Genomic DNA, 21,256 nt, shown 5'->3' on the forward strand with positions numbered 1-21,256 from the left:
ACTTACATATAATAAATAAATAAATCTTAAAAATAAATAAATAAATAAATAAACCATTCCATCTTGCAGGAAGTTCATTAAGCAGGGAGGAAAGCACTCACAATAGCTTCAGGAAGTCCCTGAATCTGACTAGATTCACTAGGCCCCTTCCTATCAGAGTAAGCAGTAAAAGCTGAGAAGTGGAGCCAAGCTGCAAAGAAGACACCCAGACCAGAGCAGATGCCTAGTAGAGGGTTATAGACCAGAGGAGGCACCTGGAAAGGACACTGTTCAACTGTTGAGCTGCCTGCAGGCTGTGCAGTGTGCTCCAGGTTCCAAGCTTTGTGAGCTGTCACCCACACTGGGGTGGGCTTTGCTAATGCAGCTGTCTTTGAGTCATTTCTGCTCCTGTGAGTGGCCCCTCACCCACATTTCTATAATTAACTCCAATAAAGCGCATCGGTTCATCAAGTTGGACTTAGCTGGTATTTATGATTTTTTTTTTTTGGTTTGGTTGATTATTTTTTGGTTTTTCGAGACAGGGTTTCTCTGTGTAGTCCTGGCTGTCCTGGAACTCACGCTGTAGACCAGGCTGGTGTTTATGTTTTGGTCTGCCCTGGGATCCCTTTCTGGGGTGGGAAACCTTGTGTTGATCTCCCCAGGAAAAGTTTTATCACATATGTGCAATTACACAAGTGCATACACACAAACACACGCACGTACAAAAAGAAGAAACACAACAAAAAGATTGGACAATTCCACTGAGACAAGTTCTCGTGTATCCTAGGCTGGCTCCAGATTTACCACATAGCTGCTGCCTCTACCTACCTTGGTGCTAGGAAGACAGGAGTCTATCAAACCCACCACACTTGGCTTTATAAAGTGCTTGAGATGAAACTCAGGGCAACAGCATGCCAGACAAGCACCCTACCAACTGAACGACATCTCCAGGCCAATTTCAGGTTCATGACCTAAGGTATTTCCAGGAACTAAAATCAGAAATCTAAATATTTTTCTCATCTTCTGGGGATAAAGATACCTTAATACATGTAGTCAATACTCAAACTTTCTGATATCTGACGTCCAAATTGTTCCAGAATGTATACTATACAAAACAGAAGACTATCTCAAGAGGTTCGACTGTAAAGGAAAGGAGACAGCCTGACAGTAACTGGAAGAAAAATACAAGGTCCAGAAAAGGGGAATAGCCACAATCCAATATATTGATTAAATGTATTTGACAAAAACCTGTATCTGTTAATTACAAAGGAGACTTATGAGGGGGGCGGCTGGAGAAATGGCTCGGCCGTTAAGAGCACTAACTGCTCTACCAGCAGGCCCAGGTTTAATTCCCAGTACCCACCTGTCACTCACAATTGTCTATAACTCCAGTTCCAGGGGACCTGACACCCTCACATAGACATACGTACAGACAAAAGAGCAGTGCACGTACAATAAATAAATAAATCATAAAAAAGAAAGAGTAAAGACAAAGATGAAATCTAAGTAACTAAGGCTATTGTTAGTTCCCATCACAGAACCCTTCAACCCTTTCCTTCTCTGTCGCCTTCTCTCCTATAGCTCTCCTAGAATTAGGTAAACTGTTCAAGCTTAAAGTTAGATCGGAGTAGGACAGAGAACGTGAAGGACCCAAGGCACTGGAACATGAGCTTTAAGTAGGGTGTATTGGGAGAAGTGTGGCAACACCAAGCAACGGGGCTACACGAATCCCATGCATTAATTCAGCCAGCAGCCACTGCATAAATAGATTGGCATAAACATGGCTGGGGCAGTTTTATCCCACCATCCCCCTTACAACGTTCCAGGTAACCCTCAAGACTGTGCCTACAGCTGAGCCGGACAAACTAAGACATCCTCAGGAAAATGGACTTTTTCCACTTTTCTTTTCTTTGTTTTTAAAGATTGATTTATTATATGTAAGTCCGTACACTGTAGCTGTCTTCAGACACCCCAGAAGAGATCTCATTACGGAGGTTGTGAGCCACCATGTGGTTGCTAGGATTTGAACTCAGGACTTTGGAAGAGCAGACAGTGCTCTTAACCACTGAGCCATCTCCCCAAACCCCATCCTTCTTTTCACACCAATTACTCTTTTTTTGTTTGTTTTGTTTTGTTTTTCGAGACAGGGTTTCTCTGTGTAGTCCTGGCTGTCCTGGAACTCACGCTGTAGACCAGGCTGGCCTTGAACTCAAATCCACCTGCCTCTGCCTCCCAAGTGCTGGGATTAAAGGCGTGGGCCACCACTGCCCGGCCCACACCGATTACTCTTGATCAGTTAAATACTGAATTCAAGTTATGGGGCATGAAGGTCGAGAGGACGCTACTTGCCCTACAGAATTGTAAAAATGCTCCTCCACTGAGATTCAAAGGGCGCGTGCTTCGACGACAACGGAGGCGGCCGTCAAGCCAGGCTCCCCCCACCCCTGTGCGTTCTCAGGGGCCGACTGGGCCAGCGGCACCCCGCCCACTTTCCTACCGGAAGCGGAAACGCCTCTCTTGCCCGGGACTTTTTCCGCCCCCTATTTCCGGAAGTGGAGCGGTTTCCTTCTCCTTCGCCATGGCGTTGGCTGTCTTGCGCGTCCTGGACCCCTTCCCGACGGAGACACCACCGTTGGCGGTGCTGTTGCCTCCCGGGGGCCCGTGGCCAGCGACGGGGCTGGGGCTGGTGCTGGCACTGCGGCCGGCGAGCGAGAGTCCCGCGAAGCCCGCGCTGCTCGTGGCGGCCGTGGAAGGGTCCGGCGCCCAGGGCGAGCAGGGCGGGCCGGGGCCTCCGCCGCTGCTGGTGAGCCGCGCGCTGCTGCGGGTCCTAGCGCTGGGGCCCGGGGCGCGAGTACGAGCGCGGCTTGTGCGGCGTCCCCCGGCCCTGGGCTGGGCGCTGCTTGCCACGGCTCCGGGACCCGGGCTCGGGCCTCGAGTCGGGCCGCTGCTGGTGCGTCGCGGGGAGACCCTCCCCGTGCCCGGATCGCGAGTGTTGGAGACGCGACCGGCCCTGCAGGGGTTGCTGGGCCCGGGGACACGGCTGGCCGTGACTGAGCTCCGCGGGCGAGCCAAACTGGGCCCGGAGAGTCGGGACCACAGCCATCCCCCGCCCCCGCCCTTAGTGTCGTCCTTTGCAGCTTCCCACTCGGTCCGGCGACTCCGAGGGGTTCTGGGAGGGACTGGAGAAGCGCTGGGTGTGAGCCGGAGCTGTCTCCGGAGTCTCGGACTCTTCCAGGGCGAATGGGTCTGGGTGGCCCCTGTCACAGAGTTACCCAACCCCTCGCAGCCGCGCTTGGCTCAAGTCCAGGTTCTAGAACCGCGCTGGGAGCTGTCCGAGAGACTGGGACCCAACTCCGGGCAGCAGCCGGGAGAGCCACTCGCTGACGGACTGGTGATTGTGCCTGCCACTCTGGCTTTTAATCTCGGCTGTGACCCCCTGGAAGTGGGAGAGCTCAGACTTCAGGTCAGGAATGCTTCCTTTAACTTTTGCTCTCTTCCCTGTCTTTACTGAGTTGGAAGGCTAAATCTGTAGAATCCGGGTCCCCTGTGCCTTACAATTGGACCTTGCACTTAAGGTCTCTTAGTCTTGTATACTCATTTTCTCTTATCAAACTGTCTTTCACGTGTTCAGGTGAAACATGAGGTCCCCTGCCAAGTACCAGCTTTGCTTACCCCTAGTCTATAACTGCGTTGCTACATTAGAATGCTATGCTATCCTGGTACCTCTGACTTTTTGCTTTTTCCTTGACTGACTTCTTGTTCTAACTTTATCTGATAAAGCAACTGTCATTTCCTCCAAGGCCAACCTAAACGTGACACCTGCATAAATCCTTTCATGATTTTATTTATTTATTTATTTATTTATTTATTTTGTTTTTTCGAGACAGAGTTTCTCTGTAGCCCTGGATGTCCTGGAACTCACTCTGTAAACCAGACTGTCCTCGAACTCAGAAATCCGCCTGCCTCTGCCTCCCAAGTGGTGGGATTAAAGGCGTGCCCCACCACGCCCGGCCTTTCATGATTTTATAACCACAACCTTAACATCATTTCTTCCTCTTGTAGCCTTTTGAGCCTTGTTAGGATATATATCTTATTTATATGATTACACACTGTTTAGGCCTCAGTCATATATTGTACATAACTTGATATGTCTTATTAAATACATTTAAGAGAAGTTCTTGAAGTGTTTGATTTCTGCCTTTTAAAAATACAATTGTGCTTGTGGGGGGCGGCTACAGTTTAGTTTCTAAGCATAGAAGTGTATGGTTTAGGCTGGTGCTGGCTTGAAAGGAAGCCAGTAGCCACTTAAACTTAATTAACTAGTTAACACCAGATCTGAAGTTGATTTAACCTCCCTCGGGTGCCCAATGGCCATAGGTAGAAAGCCAGCCCATCAGAGTTAGGTGAGTGACTGGTTAACACTGTGAGATGGACCTAGTGTGTGGCCCAGCACCCAAAGCAGACAGACCTACCCTGTCCACTAAGATGTCCATATGAGAGTGGTCACCTTCTAACAGAAGAAGACGGGTACAGTGGAGGACAGTGAGCTGACCAGCCTGTTAGTGGTGTCAGGACATATCTAAAGCTGGCTATGGTGGCTCCTGTGCAGTTTTTGAGAAGCTGATGCACAAAAATCAGTGGGTTGAAGGTCAGCCTGAGCTGTGGACTGAGACAACAAAACTATATAGCCTTTTCCCACAGCCAGAGCCATGTCTTCACCAGAGACCACTTGGTGTCAACTCCGCAGAGCCTGTAGAGGCAGGGTGTGGTGCTGCATGCCTGTAATCCCAATGCTTGGGTGGCGGAGACAGGAGGATTTGGGACTCAAGAGTACTCCCATCAACCTAGCTGCCAATCTGGGCTACATGAAACTGTCTCAGTAGGAAAACGGAAATCAGAGAAGTACATTTCTTAGCACCTCACTGGCTGTGGGATGACAAGGATCAAAGCCAGAAAGCCATCTTTACAGGCGGCTTTGGAACCAGAGTCAGGAGTTGGTTCACATTAGGAGAGCTTTTGGTTTCCTAAGGGTAGCAGAGTTCTGCAGTTTGGCTGTCCTGGGTCACTAGCCTTGCTAAGGGAAAGACAAAAGGCAGATGTGGGTACTGGCTGCTAAGAGTGTAAAACCTGACGGCTTGGAGGTTGTAAGCTGGCAACTGTTTTCTCCATTAGAGGTATTTGGAAGGCTCCATCGCCCCAGAAGACAAAGGAAGCTGTTCACCACTACCCGGGCCTCCGTTTGCTCGAGAGTTACACATTGAGATTCTGTCCTCGCCTCACTACAGTGCTAATGGAAATTATGACCATGTCCTGTACCGGCACTTTCAGACACCCAGGTCAGCCAAAGGGAAGAAAACACCTCACCTTGTCCCCCTCCTCCCATCCCATGTCTCGGATCCAGACACCCAAGAGCTACTGGCTTAAGAGAAGTCTCATTATAGGCAACACTGTGGCAGGGAACCTTGGAGTAAGCATGAGATGAATTGGGACATTCTAAGAAAAAAAAAAAAAAAAAAAAACTGGTCAAAGAGAACAACAGGAGAGCCAGGAGTCCTCTCCAGCTCTGGTCTCTGGTCTCACTCTTGGTCCATTGTGGTCTAAGTCTAAATTGTCCCCTAGAACGTTGTCTGGGAAGCTGTGGGCTGTGGGCCTTCTTACTGGAAGGAGGCCCAGATGTGTCAGGAGCACACTCCTGACTCCTGCTGTGAGCTGACTGAGTTGTGTGTGTTGCAGGGTGGTCCAGGAAGGGGATGTTTTGTGTGTGTCAACAGCTGGGCAAGTTGAGATCCTGGAAGGAAGCCTGGAGAGACTGCCCAGGTATGCCGCCGCCTCCTCACCAGAATGCAGTCCCATAGTCTTCCCTCCACAAGCTGTATATAACAATCCTGTGCCAAAGGATATTTCGTTATTGCTAGAGACTTTCTGATTCCCAAATGATCATAATCAAAGACAGGTTAAGAACCACTGCCTGTGACTGGGTTATGAGTCATGGTGGAGGATTGCCTAGTGTGGAGGATGGGGGTGGGCCACTGTATTTGACTCCTATCATACGCAGACACACACACACACACAACATTGAGTAAGCAACATTTCAATGGAGCTGGAGATGACAGCTAAGTGTGGAGCCCTTGGCTTGCTTGACAGGAGGCCCTGGGTTCAATTCCCCAACACACAAGCTGGGCATGGCGGTGGACAACTGTAATTGTAACACTTGGGCGGCAGAGATAGGAAGATCATGAGTTCAAAGACAGATTTGGCTTCATGGTGAGTTCGAGGCCAACCCAAACTTGGGAGGCAAACTCAAGACAACTTTGGCAGCTGGGCGTGGTGGAGCACGCCTTTAGTCCCAGCACTCGGGAGGCAGAGGCAGATGGATCTTTGTGAGTTCGAGGCCAGCCTGGTCTACAGAACAAGTTCCTGAGCAGCCAGGGCTCCAGAGAGAAACCCTGTCTTGAAACCTCCCCAACAAAAGATTTAAGGAAAAGGGAACCCTCGAGGGTGCCAGGGACTCCACGGGAAGACTGCGCCCCCTGGTGTTATATTAGGAGAGCTCAGTTGACAGATCAGTAACCCAATGTCGGGCGGCTATGATTTGCAGGGTCTCGACCTCATCCTGTGTCCTATGCCAAGAGAGACACCTGCCAAGAATGCCTGCCTCATCTTGTCAACATCCAGAGCTTGGTTCCTGTTGGTGTGCAGTGCTCCCTATCTCAGGATGGTAGTGCTCAGGTACAGGCAGTGTTAGTAACCCTAGTCCACATCAGGAGCCTGGCATCCAGGCTGGCCTTACCAGTCTCTGGCCTCTGTCTCTCTCGTCCAACAAACACCTAAAAGCTGGTGCTGTAATTTTGAGTCTTACTTTGTAGCTCAGGGTGGCCCCGAACTCACAATGAAACCCCAAATGACCTTGAACTTGGAGTAATTCTCCAGGCCCAGCCTCCTGAGTGCTAAGATTACCATGCCTGACTTAGTTGTTTCATTCTGAGACGGAGTCTCACTACATAGCCTTGGCTGGCCTAGAGATTACCGATCCCAAACTGCCCCTGTCTCCCAAAGTCTGGGATAGAGATTGAAGGTATAACCACCATACCCAGCCTTACTTAGGTTAGTTTTCTTTCTTTTTCTTTTTCCTTTTCTTTTTCTCCTTTCTTTCTTTTCTTTTTTTAAATATTCATTTATTATTTATTTTATGTATATGGCTACACTGTAGCTGTCTTCAGACACACCAGAAGAGGGCACCAGATTCCATAACAGATGGTTGTGAGCCTCAATGTCGTTGCTGGGACTTGAACTCAGGACCTCTGGGAGAGCAGTCAGTGCTCTTTCCCTCTGAGCCATCTCTCCAGCCCCTTTTCTTCCTTCCTTCCTTCCTTCCTTCCTTCCTTCCTTCCTTCCTTCTTCCTTCCTTCTCTCTCTTTCTTTTTCTTTTTAAAGAAAGGGTTTCATGTAGCCCAGGCTAACCTCAAAATCTGTGTGAGTGATGGCCTTGAACTTCTGACCTTCTTGCTTCTACTGTCTGAGTCCTAAGACTTTTAGGAGCTGGGCAGTCATTCTACCAACAGCCCCTGACTTTGTTTTCTGTAGAAGACCTGCAGACCTCCCACACTTAGTGCCCACAAAGAAAAACAGGTGATCGGGCATTCTGAGACACAGCAGGTCATTTTCAGCACTGCTGCTGACCCAGCTCCTGAAACCTGCCCACCTCTGGGTGCCTAGCAGGCTCGGTACCGTAAGTCACTGAGTCCACTCAGACTTGATAAGGGAAACCCAGAGACCTTATATTCCCTAGAAAGGCATTTCATCATGGTTGGACCCTCTTCAGCGTCCTCTGTACTCTGCCTCACAAACCAAAGCTACATTGCAGAAAGTCACAACTCTTCTGTGTGCCCCACGGGGCCCTGGCCCCTGCTCCCTCAGCAGGACTGTGGTAGGGTCTAGATTACTGGCCTTTCTGCTCTCTGAAGTGGAGCACCAATCCCCTACTGAAGAAGGTGGTTCACTCCTAACTTCCCACAGAGCTGCGCCTCATTGCTTTCCTATGCAGTGCTTCCAGAATGTTCCGACAGGATGCTTGTTAGAGGCAGGAGGCTGTACCCTGCTTAAGCCACAGTGAGGTGGTTTTCTGAGCTAGAGCACGGCTCACAAGCAGCTTTCACCTGGCGCGCACCAAGCTCTAGGCTTCATTCACTGTGCATCTTTCTCCTTACATTTTAGGTTTTTTTGGTTGGTTGGGTTTTTTTTTTTGGTTTTTTGAGACAGGGTTTCTCTGTATAGCCCTGGCTGTCCTGGAACTCACTTTGTAGACCAGGCTGGCCTCAAACTCAAATCCGCCTGCCTCTGCCTCCCAAGTGCTGGGACTAAAGGCGTGCACCACCACGCCCGGCTACATTTTTGTTTTTGTTTTTGTTTTTTTTTTAAAGATTTATTTATTTATTATATGTAAGTACACTGTAGCTGTCTTCAGACACTCCAGAAGAGGGCGCCAAATCTCGCGGCGGATGGTTGTGAGCCACCATGTGGTTGCTGGGATTTGAACTCTGGACCTTCGGAAGAGCAGTCGGGTGCTCTTACCCACTGAGCCATCTCACCAGCCCACATTTTTGTTTTTAACCACAGCCACTGCCAACTGGAATAACTCAGAGGAAGTCCGCTTTGGGTTTGTGAGCATGAGTGCATGGGTGTGCAGATGCACACGCATGGAGGCCCCACGGTGGTGGATATCAGTGCCTTCAACTGCACTCTGGCTGTATTTTGAAGCAGGGTCTCTCACTCTGTGGGCAGCTTGCCCTGGTCATTCCGTCTCCTCCCGTGCTTGCTGGGATGATGGGCAGGCTGTCATATAGACATCTTTTATGTGGTTCTAGGATGCTTAACCATGGTCTTCATACTTGTTTGGGTAGTACTTCACCAGCTGAGCCATCTCCCCAGCCCAACTTACAAGAATTTTGTAACAAAAACCTTTGTCTACTTTGAAGCCACTGTTGCTGCCAATGGGCAGCTGGGCAACTAAAACATTTTAAGTAAAAGAGTTTGCATCCTGGTCAGTCTTTTTTTGTTTTGTTTTGTTTTTTGGTTTTCCCAGACAGGGTTTCTCTGTATAGTCCTGGCTGTCCTGGAACTCCCTCTGTAGACCAGGCTGGCCTCGAACTCAGAAATCCACCTGCCTCTGCCTCCCAAGTGCTGGGATTAAAGGCGTGCTGCTCAGCCTGGTGGGTCTTAGAGAGGCCTACAGTGTGCTCTGTTCCATGGTGTCTCCCTGCCTAGGAGTTAAAGGAGCTCTATCTAGTGATGTCTCTAAAAGATTAAGTTACTGGCTGCTACCTGCAATTACTGTCTTCCCAGTGAGTAGCTTAAATATCTCTGAGTCTCCGTGCTGCTGGTTAATGACCGCTTAGCTGGCTGTGCTTCCAGACTCATGTAATACAGAGTCACACCCCACACCAGTTAGATAGAATCAGGATGAAACTAGGGCTTGTGCCGTCTTTTCCTTTCAAAGGATGATGTAGTATTTAATATTATCATCATCATTATTATTACTTATATTTTTTATTTTTTTTATTTTGGGACAGGGTTTGCTTGTGTAGCCCTAGCTGTCCTGGAACTCACTCTGCAGACCAAGCTAGTCTTGAACAGATTCACCTGCCTCTGCCTCCTGAGTGCTGTGATTAAAGGTGTGAGCCACCCAGTGACTTGATATGTCAGGGTGGATTGGTACCCAAGGGGGACCTCCCCCTTTTCAGGGGGAGGGAGGCAGAGGCAGGAGGATCTCCTGCCTCTAGGAGACATTGAATGTCTCCTAGAATGAACAAGTGTACATCTTTCAGGATGAACAAGTGTCCGGCTCAGAGGGTTTGCCATGGGTACAGAAGTGTGCAGACGGCTCTGATTCTTGAGCTCTCCTAAGCACACAAACCATGGGCACTGACAATCACTCCCTCATTCTTGCCTTGTCCCCTGATCCTGGCGCTCACCAGCCTGGTGAGTGGACTCACAGAATGCATGAAATATACTTATTTTTAAAGTTTCACAAGGGAGCGGGAGAAATGGCTCAGTGGTTAAGAACTGACTGCTCAAGCCGGGCATGGCGGCGCACGCACGCCTCTAATCCCAGCACTCGGGAGGCAGAGGCAGGNGGNGNTCTGAGTTCGAGGCCAGCCTGGTCTACAGAGTGACTTCCAGGNCAGCCNGGGNTACACAGAGAAGCCCTNTTTTTTTTTTTTTTTTTTTTTTGGTTTTTCGAGNCAGGGTTTCTCTGTNTAGCCCTGGCTGTCCTGGAACTCCCTCTGTAGACCAGGCTGGCCTCGAACTCAGAAATCCGCCTGCCTCTGCCTCCCGAGTGCTGGGATTAAAGGCGTGCGCCACCACGCCCCGCTGAGAAGCCCTGTCTTAAAAACAAAAACAAACAAACAAACAAAAAAACCTGACTGCTCTTCCAGAGGTCTGAGTTCAATAATTCTCAGCAACCACATGGTGGCTCACAACCATCTGTAATGAGGTGTGGTACCCTCTTAATTAAGCGAGCTTCACAGGTAATTCTGGAACAGAGACTCACTCTTACTTCGGAGCCCAGCCTGGTCTGTCTTACGACCTTCCCGCCTGCCTCAACTCCCCAGGACTAGAGTTAGACACCATGATTAAAGACTCTAACTTTAGTTAGAATTAGTTGAATTGTTGAATAAAAATGAAGGGACACTTGAGTCTGAGATCTTGGACCTGGGTGCAGATCTGTAGGAGGGAGAGACTGTTCTGAAGCCGAGGGAAACGGCCCCAGGTTGCTGTGCGTAATGATGGTGGCTTCACCTTTTGGAGTAGGTGGCTAGGCCATATGGCCAGAGAGATGCCCTTCCGGGGCTATTTGATGGCTGTAATGAGGGGGTTGCCCTTCTGTATCCCCCACTTCCTCCCTGCCCAGCCCTCTGGGGGCCCCAGCTTTCCCTATTAGTCTCAGGACTCCTAACTTGGTCCTCTGTGAGAAAGCCACCTGCTCCCCGAGAGGTGCACATGTGGTCGCTCGGTCTTGGGTCCCTGACCCTCCTTTCTTACAGGTGGCGGGAGATGTTTTTCAAAGTGAAGAAAACGGTTGGAGAAGCCCCAGAGGGGCCAGCCAGTGCCTTTCTGGCTGATACCACCCACACCTCTTTATACCTGGTAAGGCCGTGGGTTCCCGGGAGGAGAGCGTCAAAGGGGTAGGGACCCTGTAGAACCTCACTGGGCTTCCTGCTTTCACAGGCTGGCACCGTCCTGAGTCATGTGCCACCGCTGCCTTCAGGAAGGTCCCCACCCTGGGACAGCTTGTCTCCTCCAGGCCTGGAGGCCTTGGTAAATGAGCTGTGTGCTGTCCTGAAGCCTCACCTGCAGCCCGGGTGAGTGAGGCCACGCTGGGAGGTGTGGATCCGGGGCCGTGAGAGGGGCCTGCTCAGAGCATCTCTGTAGAGCAGCATCCGGGGAAATAACTTCCAGTAGTCTACCCAGAGTCAGGGATCCACAAGCCAGGCCCCCAGTCCAGACCACAGGCTGCCCGCTTACACAAGCAGCACACAACACAACTCCCCAGTAACTGATCCTAAAGCTGCTTTTCTGCTTGGGGAGCCCACGATCTTTCCTGGCCTTTCCCACTACATCCCCTAAAGAACATAGTGCCCCACTCCAGCGGCCCAAGTCTAAATCCAGACCTATCCAGCTGGGCTTCACTGAAGGCTAACTGGTCTGCGGCTGCAAAATGTCCTCAGTGCTTCTGCCCAAGCACCAGAGATGGCATGACACAAGGCCTCAGACTGTGGACACTGCCTGGATGGGGGTTAGGGAGGTATAAGGAGAGACGGGACGCTTATGAGATCCAGGGGTCCCTGTGTTACTAGGGTCTTAACATTTGGGCAGAAAAATGGGAGACAGTATCTATTCTCTAATTGCAGAGGAACATTGCTCACAGGAACCAGCTGTGTGCTTCTGCAGGGTCCCCCAGGCAGCGGGAAGACCACAGCCGTCACGGCTGCATGCAGCCGCCTCGGGCTCCATTTGCTGAAGGTGAAGGCCTCTGGCACGAGCCCCAGCCGCTTCCACTGAGCTCAGATTCTGCCTTGCTCTCTCTTCCCCTGGGTTCCCTCATTACCATTTGGCAGCCCTAATGCTTCAGCCCAGTAGATAGGCCAGTGTACAGTCCCTTGATGCCCAGCTACTCAGAGCTCGCCCAGTGGTCAGGCCAGTATACAGCCCCTTGATGCTCAGCTACTTGGAGCTCCTCTCAGGAAGGAGGGGTTTCAAGGCTGCACACTCCAGGCAAAGGATAGGGTGAACAAAAGCTCCCACCTGGCCAGGGTCCCTCCTTCACCTGTCCCTGCTCACAAAGATGGCCTAGTCAGCCTTCTCCCTTCATCCTGACCCATCTGGTCTCTTCCCCAGGTGCCCTGCTCCAGCCTCTGTGCAGACAGCAGTAGGGCTGTGGAGACAAAGCTGCAGGCCACCTTCGCCCGGGCCCGCCGCTGCAGGCCTGCAGTTCTCCTGCTGACAGCTGTGGACCTCCTGGGCCGGGACCGAGATGGACTGGGCGAGGATGCCCGTGTTGCGTCCACACTCCGTAATCTCCTCCTTGATGAGGACGCTCTCAGCAGGTATGTATAGAGCAGGCAGGTTATGAAGGGAAGCCCCCTTTTCAGCCCTCCATTCCTCAATTCCTCACACCCTGCTAGCTTCTCAGAACTCTCACTTACCTGTCCTTGGGGCCAATTTAGAGTGTCCAGAGGTAGGAGCAGTCTAGCATTTTGAAGGGAACACAAGGTTGAAGCCTTTGTCCCCAGTGAGCTCCCCCCTCCCCCCGCCGTGTGAAGCAGGGTCTCCTTCATGGTGTCCCCACCATCAGGGGATAATGGTGGGACTCTGGATGATGCCCATCCCTACCCAGTCCTGACACCAACCCTCCCCATTCCTGCACACCAAAGGCAGGAGCTGCCAGCCATGCCAGACCTTGCCCATGTCCCTGTCTGCAGGTGCCCTCCTCTCATGGTGGTGGCCACCACAAGCCGTGTCCAGGACCTGCCCACCGATGTGCAGACGGCATTTCCTCATGAGCTAGAGGTGCCAGTGCTGTCTGAGGCTCAACGGCTCAGTATCCTGCAGGCCCTCACTGCCCACCTTCCCTTAGGCCAGGAGGTTAACCTGCCCCAGCTGGCACGGCGCTGTGCGGTGAGTGTCTGCACAGGGGCCTTGACACTATGACATCACAGGGTCCCTGTCACACAGGGCCTCGTTTCTGCTGCCCCGTGAGACTGGAAACCACGAAAGCCTCTGCTCCAGCTGGAGGCCAGACTTGGCCTCTGCCTCCTGTGCCCTGCCCTACCCATGTGTCCTTTTGTGTAACTCCCTAGGGCTTTGTGGTAGGGGACCTCTATGCCCTTCTGACCCATACCTGCCGGGCAGCCTGCACCAGGATCAGAGCCTCAGGGTAAGACAGACTCATCCCAGGCGGCTGGGAAGGCAATGGGACCCTGGCAGAGAGGGGGTTTCTCTCTCCTTTGTTAGAGCCTTAATCCATAGCCTGATTGGCCCAGTCCTTTTTTATCCTTAAGGCAGGGACTCACTAAGTAGTCTTGGCTGGCCTGGACTCACTGTGGAGACCAAGCTAGTCTTGGACTCATAGAGATCACCTGCCTCTGCCCCATGAGTGCTGGTCCCAGATGCTGAGGGTACAGCTGTAAGCCTAGCCCCGTGTTTCTTTGCAGCTCGGCAGGTGGTTTGAGTGAGGAGGATGAGGGGGACCTGTGTGCGGCTGGCTTTCCTTTGCTGGCTGAGGACTTCGGGCAGGCATTAGATCAACTGCAGACAGCTCACTCCCAAGCTGTGGGAGCACCCAAGGTGAGAATCCGGGTCCGTGGGGGGGGGCAGAGCTCTCTCTGCTGACACGTCCCTGACCACTGGTCTGTCTTCTAGATCCCTTCAGTGTCCTGGCACGATGTGGGTGGGCTGCAGGATGTGAAGAAGGAGATCCTAGAGACCATCCAGCTGCCTCTGGAACACCCTGAGCTGCTCAGCCTGGGCCTAAGACGATCAGGCCTTCTGCTCCATGGGCCCCCAGGCACTGGCAAGACCCTGTTGGCCAAGGCTGTAGCCACTGAGTGTAGCCTCACCTTCCTCAGGTTGGCAGGCTGGGAAGGAATGTGGGAGGCTGGGAGCTGTAGCTGGTGCGGAAGGGGGGAGGGGGAGCTGTTGCAGGTGTGGGGAGGGGAGGGGAGGACAGCACGTCTGATGGGTCTCACTCATCCCACTGCTCAGTGTAAAGGGACCAGAACTCATCAACATGTATGTGGGCCAAAGTGAGGAGAATGTCCGGGAAGGTGAGTGAGTGAGCGGGGAGAGTGAGCGAGCCTCGGGCCCTTCCCCAACTCCAGCGGCCTTGTGCCACCATCTTCCCCAGTGGCTGCTCATGGTCAGCTCAGTGGGCAATGGCCGGGGTGGAACTGTCGGGCACATGTGCCATCCTTCTCCCCTGACTTGAAGCTCCTTGACACCACTCTCCTGCGAGCCTCTTTCTCAGTGTTTGCCAGGGCCAGGGCTGCTGCTCCCTGTATCATCTTCTTTGATGAACTGGACTCCTTAGCTCCAAGCCGCGGACGGAGTGGAGATTCTGGAGGGGTGATGGACAGGTCAGGGGTTCTGCGAGGGACCGGAGTCTGGGGAGGGATGTGAGATGTGTGTGTGTGTGTGTGTGTGTGTGTGTATACACATACATATACATATGTATATATGCATATATGTATATATGTCTGTGTATATATCTTGAGTCACATCAATCTCCAGCCCAGGCCTCTAAGACAAGAGGTTCCTGCCCTTCTAGTTCAGAGCTAGAAGGGAAGCTAAAAAGGAGTGGGGAACTTTGAGGAGGCTCACCAGTGTGGCGGGGACATGGGGCAGAGCTTAGCAAGGGTTGCTGAAGCAGGCTTCAGGAGAAGCGCAGCTGGCCTGAGGGCACAGCAAGGACTCTGCAGCCTTTGCCTTCTCCCTCCCCTCCCGTACAGAGTTGTGTCTCAGCTCCTAGCCGAGCTGGATGGGCTCCACAGCACCCAGGATGTGTTTGTGATCGGAGCCACCAACAGACCAGACCTCCTGGACCCTGCCCTTCTGCGGCCTGGCAGGTGGGGACCCTGGACCTCTCCCCTCCACAAGGCTCCTTTGCGCCTTAACCTCTATCCTGGGCATCCTTCACCTCTCATGGTTGGCAGCCCTAATACTTCCTGTCTCTGTCTCTCTGAAGATTTGACAAGCTGGTGTTTGTAGGGGCGAGTGAGGACCGGGCCTCCCAGCTGCGTGTGCTGAGCGCCATCACACGGAAGTATGCGTAATCGGAGAGCTGGGGCAGGGGCTTAGACAGTTAGGGAATGTGTGCGAGTCAGCATGGCTTCTGAGGGAGGAGGCGAGGCCAGCTTTAACATCCCTGGTGTGGGTGTGATAGGTTCAAGCTGGAGGCCTCTGTGAGCCTGGCGAACGTGCTGGATTGCTGCCCACCCCAGCTGACCGGCGCAGACCTCTATTCTCTCTGCTCTGACGCCATGATGACTGCCCTCAAACGCAGGGTTCGAGACCTAGAGGAAGGTGAGCCCACCTGCCAGCCCTGGATGGGAACCATGAAGCTAGGGAGACAGTCCTGGCCCTGAATTCCAGAGGAACGGCTGAGCAGGGGGTGGCTCTCCTACCTAGGCATAGACTGCAGCCTCTGTTCTTCAGCTAGGGCTGGGGCTCTGGCCTTATTCTTCCTTGCCACCCCTCAGGGCTAGAGCTGCAGAGCTCAGCACTGCTGCTCACCATGGAAGACCTGTTGCAGGCTGCAGCCCGGCTGCAGCCCTCAGTCAGTGAGCAGGAGCTGTTGCGATACAAGCGCATCCAACGCAAGTTTGCCGCCTGCTAGGAGCTGCCTGCCTGCCTGCCTGCCTGCCTGCCTGCCATCTGCTTATGCCCCCTGACTGAAGGTACCGCCCGCCTGTCGCCTGAAGGCTGCCTCCTCCCAGAGATCCCTTGTGAGCCCTAGTGGGGGGCCCTTGTGCTCAGGAGGAAAGGCAGGGCTGGCAGCTTGGGGCTTGGCAGCCTGTGACCTGTGCTGAGACACTAGTTCTGGGGTAGAAAATAAAGTGTATCCTGCCTCCTGCTGGTCTTGTGAGAGGTTGTGGTGCAAAAGGTTATGGGAGGCTGAGGTCTGGAGGGGTTAGCGGAGGACACCACAAGAACACGTTACTTCTGAAGAAACACCAGGCACGGGCTTGGAGAAGGCAGACTGTATTGTTGACTCCGTTTGCCCGACCCCCACATCTGCACCCAGATGCAATATCTGCATTAGGGGATGGTCTTAGGGTAGGGGCCATTGCCTGAGCAGGGGCTTCTGGGAGTTGGAGAAACTCAGTCTGTCTTCTTGAGCACGTGGATGAAGTAGCAGGGAACATAGGCCTGGCCAGGCTTGTAGGGCTTGAAGTCACCCAGGACGCTGTGCTGACACCTGCCCCCAAAGGCTGCTCTCACCAACTCCGTGAAAGACGCCAAACAGTGTGGGTAGTAAGAGAGCCGGAACTTACTGCAACAGGGCCCCCAGCCAGATATGAGGGCTGCTGGCCTCAGGTCTCACCACCACCACCACCTCTCTCCTGCCAAACCACGCCATACCTGAAGCCAGGAGAGCCATCTCTGCCAGCGCCTGGCACCTGCACTGTGTAGTCCAGGGTTACCATGTGGGCTTTGTTGTTGACTGTCAGTACTGACGTCGTAATGTCCTTGGTCAGGTCACTCTGAGGGCATGGGTTGCGTTAGCTTCCCTAAGCCACCGTGGGGCTTCTGGCCCTCCAGCTCCCGCTTCCCACTGGGGGGCAGCCCAACCTTATAGTAGATGTTCTTCCCCGGGGGCGCACAGCCTGTGCTGAGGATATAGTCGTAGTTGCGGTGGTCGATAACCAGCAGGCCCCCGGGCCGCACCATGCTTGCAATGTTCTTTAGCGCCAGCCGGTGCTCGCTCTGGTCACCTGGGTTCCCGGCAGGGCCACAGACACCATCTGCTTAGGCCTCCAGCACCACCCTCCCGCCCCCGTCTCCCTCCCAAGTGCCAGCACTAAATAAGACAGGAAAAATGCAGGTCTGCCTTATCAGGGCAGCCGGCCAGCCGGGAGCTCAAGGCAAGAGCCACAGCCAAGGCCACCAGCTTACCTTTGCAGTCTGGCAAGTGAGCAAAACTGTTCCCGAGGCAGATGACAGCATCGAAGCCATCTCCTGATAGCACATCTTTGTCCAGCGTCAACCAGTTGGCTTCTTCAATGACTGGGGGCCGGGGCGGGGGTTGGGGAGCAAGTGGAGAATTATAACACAGCACAGCAGCAGCCACCTCCTCCCAGAGACACATGGGGACTCTTGAGGGATGGAGAGAGCCACAGTTGGCAAAGCCAGCCCTCCACTTAGGGGCTTTTGTAGGGAGGAGAGACAGGCTGTGATAAGACAGTTAAAAGTAGCGCTGCAGGGCCCGGTGAATTGGCGTACACCTCTCGACCCTGTTAGACAGGAAGCTGAGACAGGAGAATCACTTGACTTTAGCTTAGCCAAACCAGGCAACACGGGAAAAACATAAAAAATGCTGGTAATGTAGCCGAGTGATCAAGGGTCTGCTTGGCATGCCCAGATTTCAATCCCTAGCACCATAAATACACCAAACTTGCTCTTCCCAGCCGGAATCCTACTCTGATGCCAAAGCCTTCCTTTTTAGGAAGTTGACAGGGACTGTACCATGCCCTGAGGAAAAACCAGTCAGCCCCACTGCAAGAAAGAGCCAGGGCAGAGAGTGACCCTGGAGGTGCATGTGGGGGGGGGTGGCTGGCCAGACAGACTTACCCCACTTGTCAAAGGATGGCTCTTTCCTCCGGTTCCAGCGCTCCTTAAGTGCATATTTCAGCATCTTGTCGCTGGCATCCACGCTCATCACACTGAAGCCCTCTTCCACCAGCATGATGGAGTCCACTCTGGATGAGGTCAGAGACGGGGGACTAGAGGACCAGTCAGAGGAGCCTGGGAGGCCAAATGTGTGTGACATTTCCCCAGACATAACATTCCAGAGTCCGTTCCTCTGCTTCCTGTCCCAGGCCATCTCTACTGGCCTCAGATGACCCATTAAGAATTTTCCTTATCAGGTAGCAAAAAAAATTTTTGAGAGGTTTTTTTTAGCCTGGTTTAAACAGTGAGTTCCAAGACAGCTGGGGCTACAAAGAGAGACTCTTGTTTCAAAAAAATTTTTTTTCAAAATTTAATTTCATGTGTCATGCCTGAATATGTGCATCATGTGCATACCTTGTATCTGCAGACGCCAGAGAGGGTGCTGGGCACCAAACTTGAGTCCTCTGTAAGAACATGTGCCATCTCCCCAGCTGCCTCTTATTAGAGACAGGGTCTCCTACTGTAGCCCTGCAGGGCCTGGAACTCACAGAGAGCCACCTAGTGCTGGGATTAAATATATGTGCCACTACTCCTGACATCAACACCTTTTTTTATTTTTAATTATGTCTGTATGTGTAGTACATGTGAGTACAGTGCCCTCCGAGGCCAGAAGGGAGCGCTAACCTCCCCCTGGAACGGAATTTCAGGCGATTATGAGCCACCTGATGCAGACGCTAGGCACTGAGAACCTGTCTTCTGCCAGAGCCTAAGGGGCTCTTAGTAGTCGGACCATCTCACCAGCTCAATGGTTTTTGTTGTTGTTGTTTTTGTTTTTAAATCATAGTCAGGCATTCTACAAAGGTGCACTTGAGAACTTGGCATGCTGGTGGCTCCTGGAAATAACTCAGTCAGAGGTGTCCATGTGTTCTGGGCTGAGTTGGAGTGTGGGCCAGACACTATCCTGGTCTGTATCCTCTCCACCAAATGGGGGCCTTTTACCTCTTGGAAATGACTTTCTCTTTAGTACTGGTTGGAGAAAAGCACTGCTCACCTCGTGGGGGTTTTGTTACAGCTTGCAACACACGTACCCAAACTCCTGGCACAGCACTTGGCTGTGCAAACGTGCTACAAATGTTCAGTTCACACTGCCAGAGGCCAATCGCAGGAGCCACAGAGCAGGAGCCAAGGATCCACCTTGATCCAAAGCTCGGATTTTGCTCTGTCCCATGAGTCCTTCTCTGCGCACACCCTGGCCCCTTCCCGCACTGGTTCGGCAGAAGCTCTCCCTTGCCCATACTACCCTGATGAGCAAGGGCTCTTGACCCCCTAGTACTGCCTGCCAGGCTCCAGCCCGCAGAGGCTGCCTAGACTGGCCTAAGCAGGCCGGCCCGTTTGGACTCACCCTGTGCCACAGGCTACATCCAGCACCCTGTGGCACCCGTGCTGGCGCAACAGCCCAAGCAACCACGCCTTGTACTCTGCGGTACGGCTGCGGGTGTCCCCGATGTACAGCTGCCACACACGTGCGGCCTCCCCATCCGCATACTGGTCTGGGAGCCCTTCGGCCGCCACCCCCAGGGAGCGGGTACGGTACACGCTGTCCACCATCCTGACCGGCGCCTGGCTCTCAGGCCACGCGATCCGTACTTATAGTTCTCTGGCAAGGCAGTCCCACCTGGCCAATGGCAGGTGAGAGCAGGGACACGCCCCTGCTGGGCCCTGGGCCCAGAGCCAGGCAGGCTGCCCCTGCCGTGAGGATGGCTCAGCGCAGCAATCCTGGACCTGGGTTTCCCCCTTAGTAAGACTGGTCAGATAGGACTCGCCAGGGTGGCCGGGAGGAACTCACAACGTAAAGCAATGAGAGATCACTCCACCCCTACCCAAGGAGGAAGGGGAAGAAGCCTGAAATCCACCCAAAACATAATTATTACATGCCCAGCCCAGCCCAGAGTCTACACAGCACTGCTTATCATTTAGTGGAGGGAACACTCCGCTAAAGAGAGCCACTGTGTCGGGACATTATGAACAGTCTTTGAGAAAGACGCCCATCCAAGTACAGGAGTACACCCGGAGATAGGCGCGTGTCTCTCTAGGTGATAGCGTCGGGCCAATCCCCTCCCCCATACCAGCCAGGAGCCTCCTAAGGTAGCCTGGGCCTTCCAATCCATGGGTTTATACTCTGCACTGTCTGAAAGGCTGGGTGTAGTAAGGTGAGACAGGAGGATTATTTGTGCTCAAGAACTGGGGAACAATGTGGGAAACATAGCAAGCCTTCCATCTGCTTTCCATGGGAGCACCTTCAGAGAGAAAAGCTGGGTGTCGGCAGTGAAGGTGCTCATAGCCCCCGCTCTGGCTAGCATCACTGTATAACCTGAGGGTCAGTTTCGTATTATCTGATCACCCTTTTTACCCCACCAAGGACAAGATCCCAGCAGGGCTAAAGTCGGCTCTGGAAGATACCTGTGAGGGACTCAGATGTGGAGAGAAGCCTGCCCCGCCTGCCCACACACTTCCAACTCTGTGAACACTGGTTACATGGAAAGAAGAGAGAGAAGACTGGGAGCATCCCTCCCTCCCTTCGCCTTCCCACTGCAGGGTGAACCCTGGAGATGGAAGAAGGCCCACAGTTGTGTGACTTAACCTTTTTATAGTGTGTATGACTGTTTTGACTTCATAGATGTCAGGAAGTGTCTGGTGCCCATGGAGACCAGAATAGAGAGCTTCAGATATCCTGAAGCTGGGGTTATAGACAGTGGGGAGTCCCTGGGTAGGCGCTGAGGATATTGAACCCCACAGAGGAGCAAGTGGTTTTTTTGTTTAGTTTGGTTTGGTTTTTGTGAGAAAGGGTTTCTCTGGCTGTCCTAGAATTCACTCTATAAACCAGGCTGGCCTCGAACTCAGAGATCCGACTACCTCTGCCTCCCAAGGGCTAGGGCTAAAGGTGTGCGCCACGACCCTAGCTGCAGATAGGGCTTTTAATGGCTGACCTATCTCTCCAGCCCACATTTTTAAACTTTTGTTAGCACAGCGCCAATCTCAAATGGTTCTGTCCAGGTTCAGTCTTGGGGACTCAATGTCCCTACACACAGGTCTCTGACACTACGCTCAGAAAGATTCTCGAGGCTGAGTGTGATGGTATGTGCCTGTAAGTCCTGTACTTGGGAGCTGAGGACAGAAAAGCTGGAGTTCAAAGATATTCTAGGCTACATAGACTTCAAGGCAAATCTGGGCTACATCAGTCCCTGTGGAGACAAAGCAGAGAGGAGAAACTGTATTTGGGAATTTCAAGTAAATCCAATGCCACGTATCAAAACATTTTGGGGGTAAACCTATCAATCCTAGACTTTTTTCAAATCTCACCTCAACATCTTAAGTGGTATCTTTTATT

General features: G+C 52.6%; 3 protein-coding genes across 5 annotated transcripts in view; 1 reads left to right on the top strand and 2 right to left on the bottom strand.

Annotated features, from left to right (window-relative positions):
* Ppp2r5d (protein phosphatase 2 regulatory subunit B'delta) overlaps nt 1-2,542 on the bottom strand; it is a 30,045-nt gene extending 27,503 nt beyond the window's left edge. The window contains exon 1 of one of the 2 annotated variants that reach the window (XM_021186271.2): nt 2,477-2,542. The gene's annotated coding sequence lies outside the window, so the exon portion shown is untranslated. The remainder of the gene's footprint in view (nt 1-2,476) is intronic. The other variant, XM_021186272.2, reaches the window with a different exon arrangement.
* On the top strand, nt 2,502-16,112 carry Pex6 (peroxisomal biogenesis factor 6). Its single transcript, XM_021149576.2, has 17 exons — nt 2,502-3,442; nt 5,152-5,315; nt 5,713-5,796; nt 11,025-11,127; nt 11,209-11,342; nt 11,892-12,003; nt 12,379-12,587; nt 12,963-13,158; nt 13,341-13,417; nt 13,695-13,827; nt 13,903-14,108; nt 14,245-14,306; nt 14,507-14,615; nt 14,988-15,104; nt 15,224-15,301; nt 15,422-15,561; nt 15,738-16,112. Exons 1-17 carry the CDS (start codon nt 2,558-2,560, stop codon nt 15,872-15,874), a joined length of 2,946 nt encoding a protein of 981 aa, XP_021005235.1. The 5' UTR covers nt 2,502-2,557; the 3' UTR covers nt 15,875-16,112.
* A 111-nt stretch (nt 16,113-16,223) lies between these two features.
* On the bottom strand, nt 16,224-19,512 carry LOC110284012 (glycine N-methyltransferase). 2 transcript variants are annotated; one of them, XM_021149578.2, is made up of 6 exons: nt 19,271-19,512; nt 17,830-17,957; nt 17,155-17,265; nt 16,831-17,003; nt 16,621-16,742; nt 16,224-16,531 (listed from the first exon to the last, which is right to left on the bottom strand). In XM_021149578.2, the coding sequence occupies exons 1-6, from the start codon at nt 19,474-19,476 to the stop codon at nt 16,360-16,362; spliced, it is 912 nt and encodes a 303-aa protein (XP_021005237.1). In that variant the 5' UTR covers nt 19,477-19,512; the 3' UTR covers nt 16,224-16,359. The 2 variants fall into 2 exon arrangements, with proteins under 2 accessions (XP_021005237.1, XP_021005238.1); XM_021149579.2 differs by having other exon boundaries at nt 16,831-16,973; nt 19,271-19,511.
* Between the last annotated feature and the right edge of the window lie 1,744 nt (nt 19,513-21,256).

Source organism: Mus caroli, chromosome 17 (assembly GCF_900094665.2).
Source record: "Mus caroli chromosome 17, CAROLI_EIJ_v1.1, whole genome shotgun sequence".
Taxonomy (NCBI): Eukaryota; Metazoa; Chordata; class Mammalia; order Rodentia; family Muridae; genus Mus; species Mus caroli.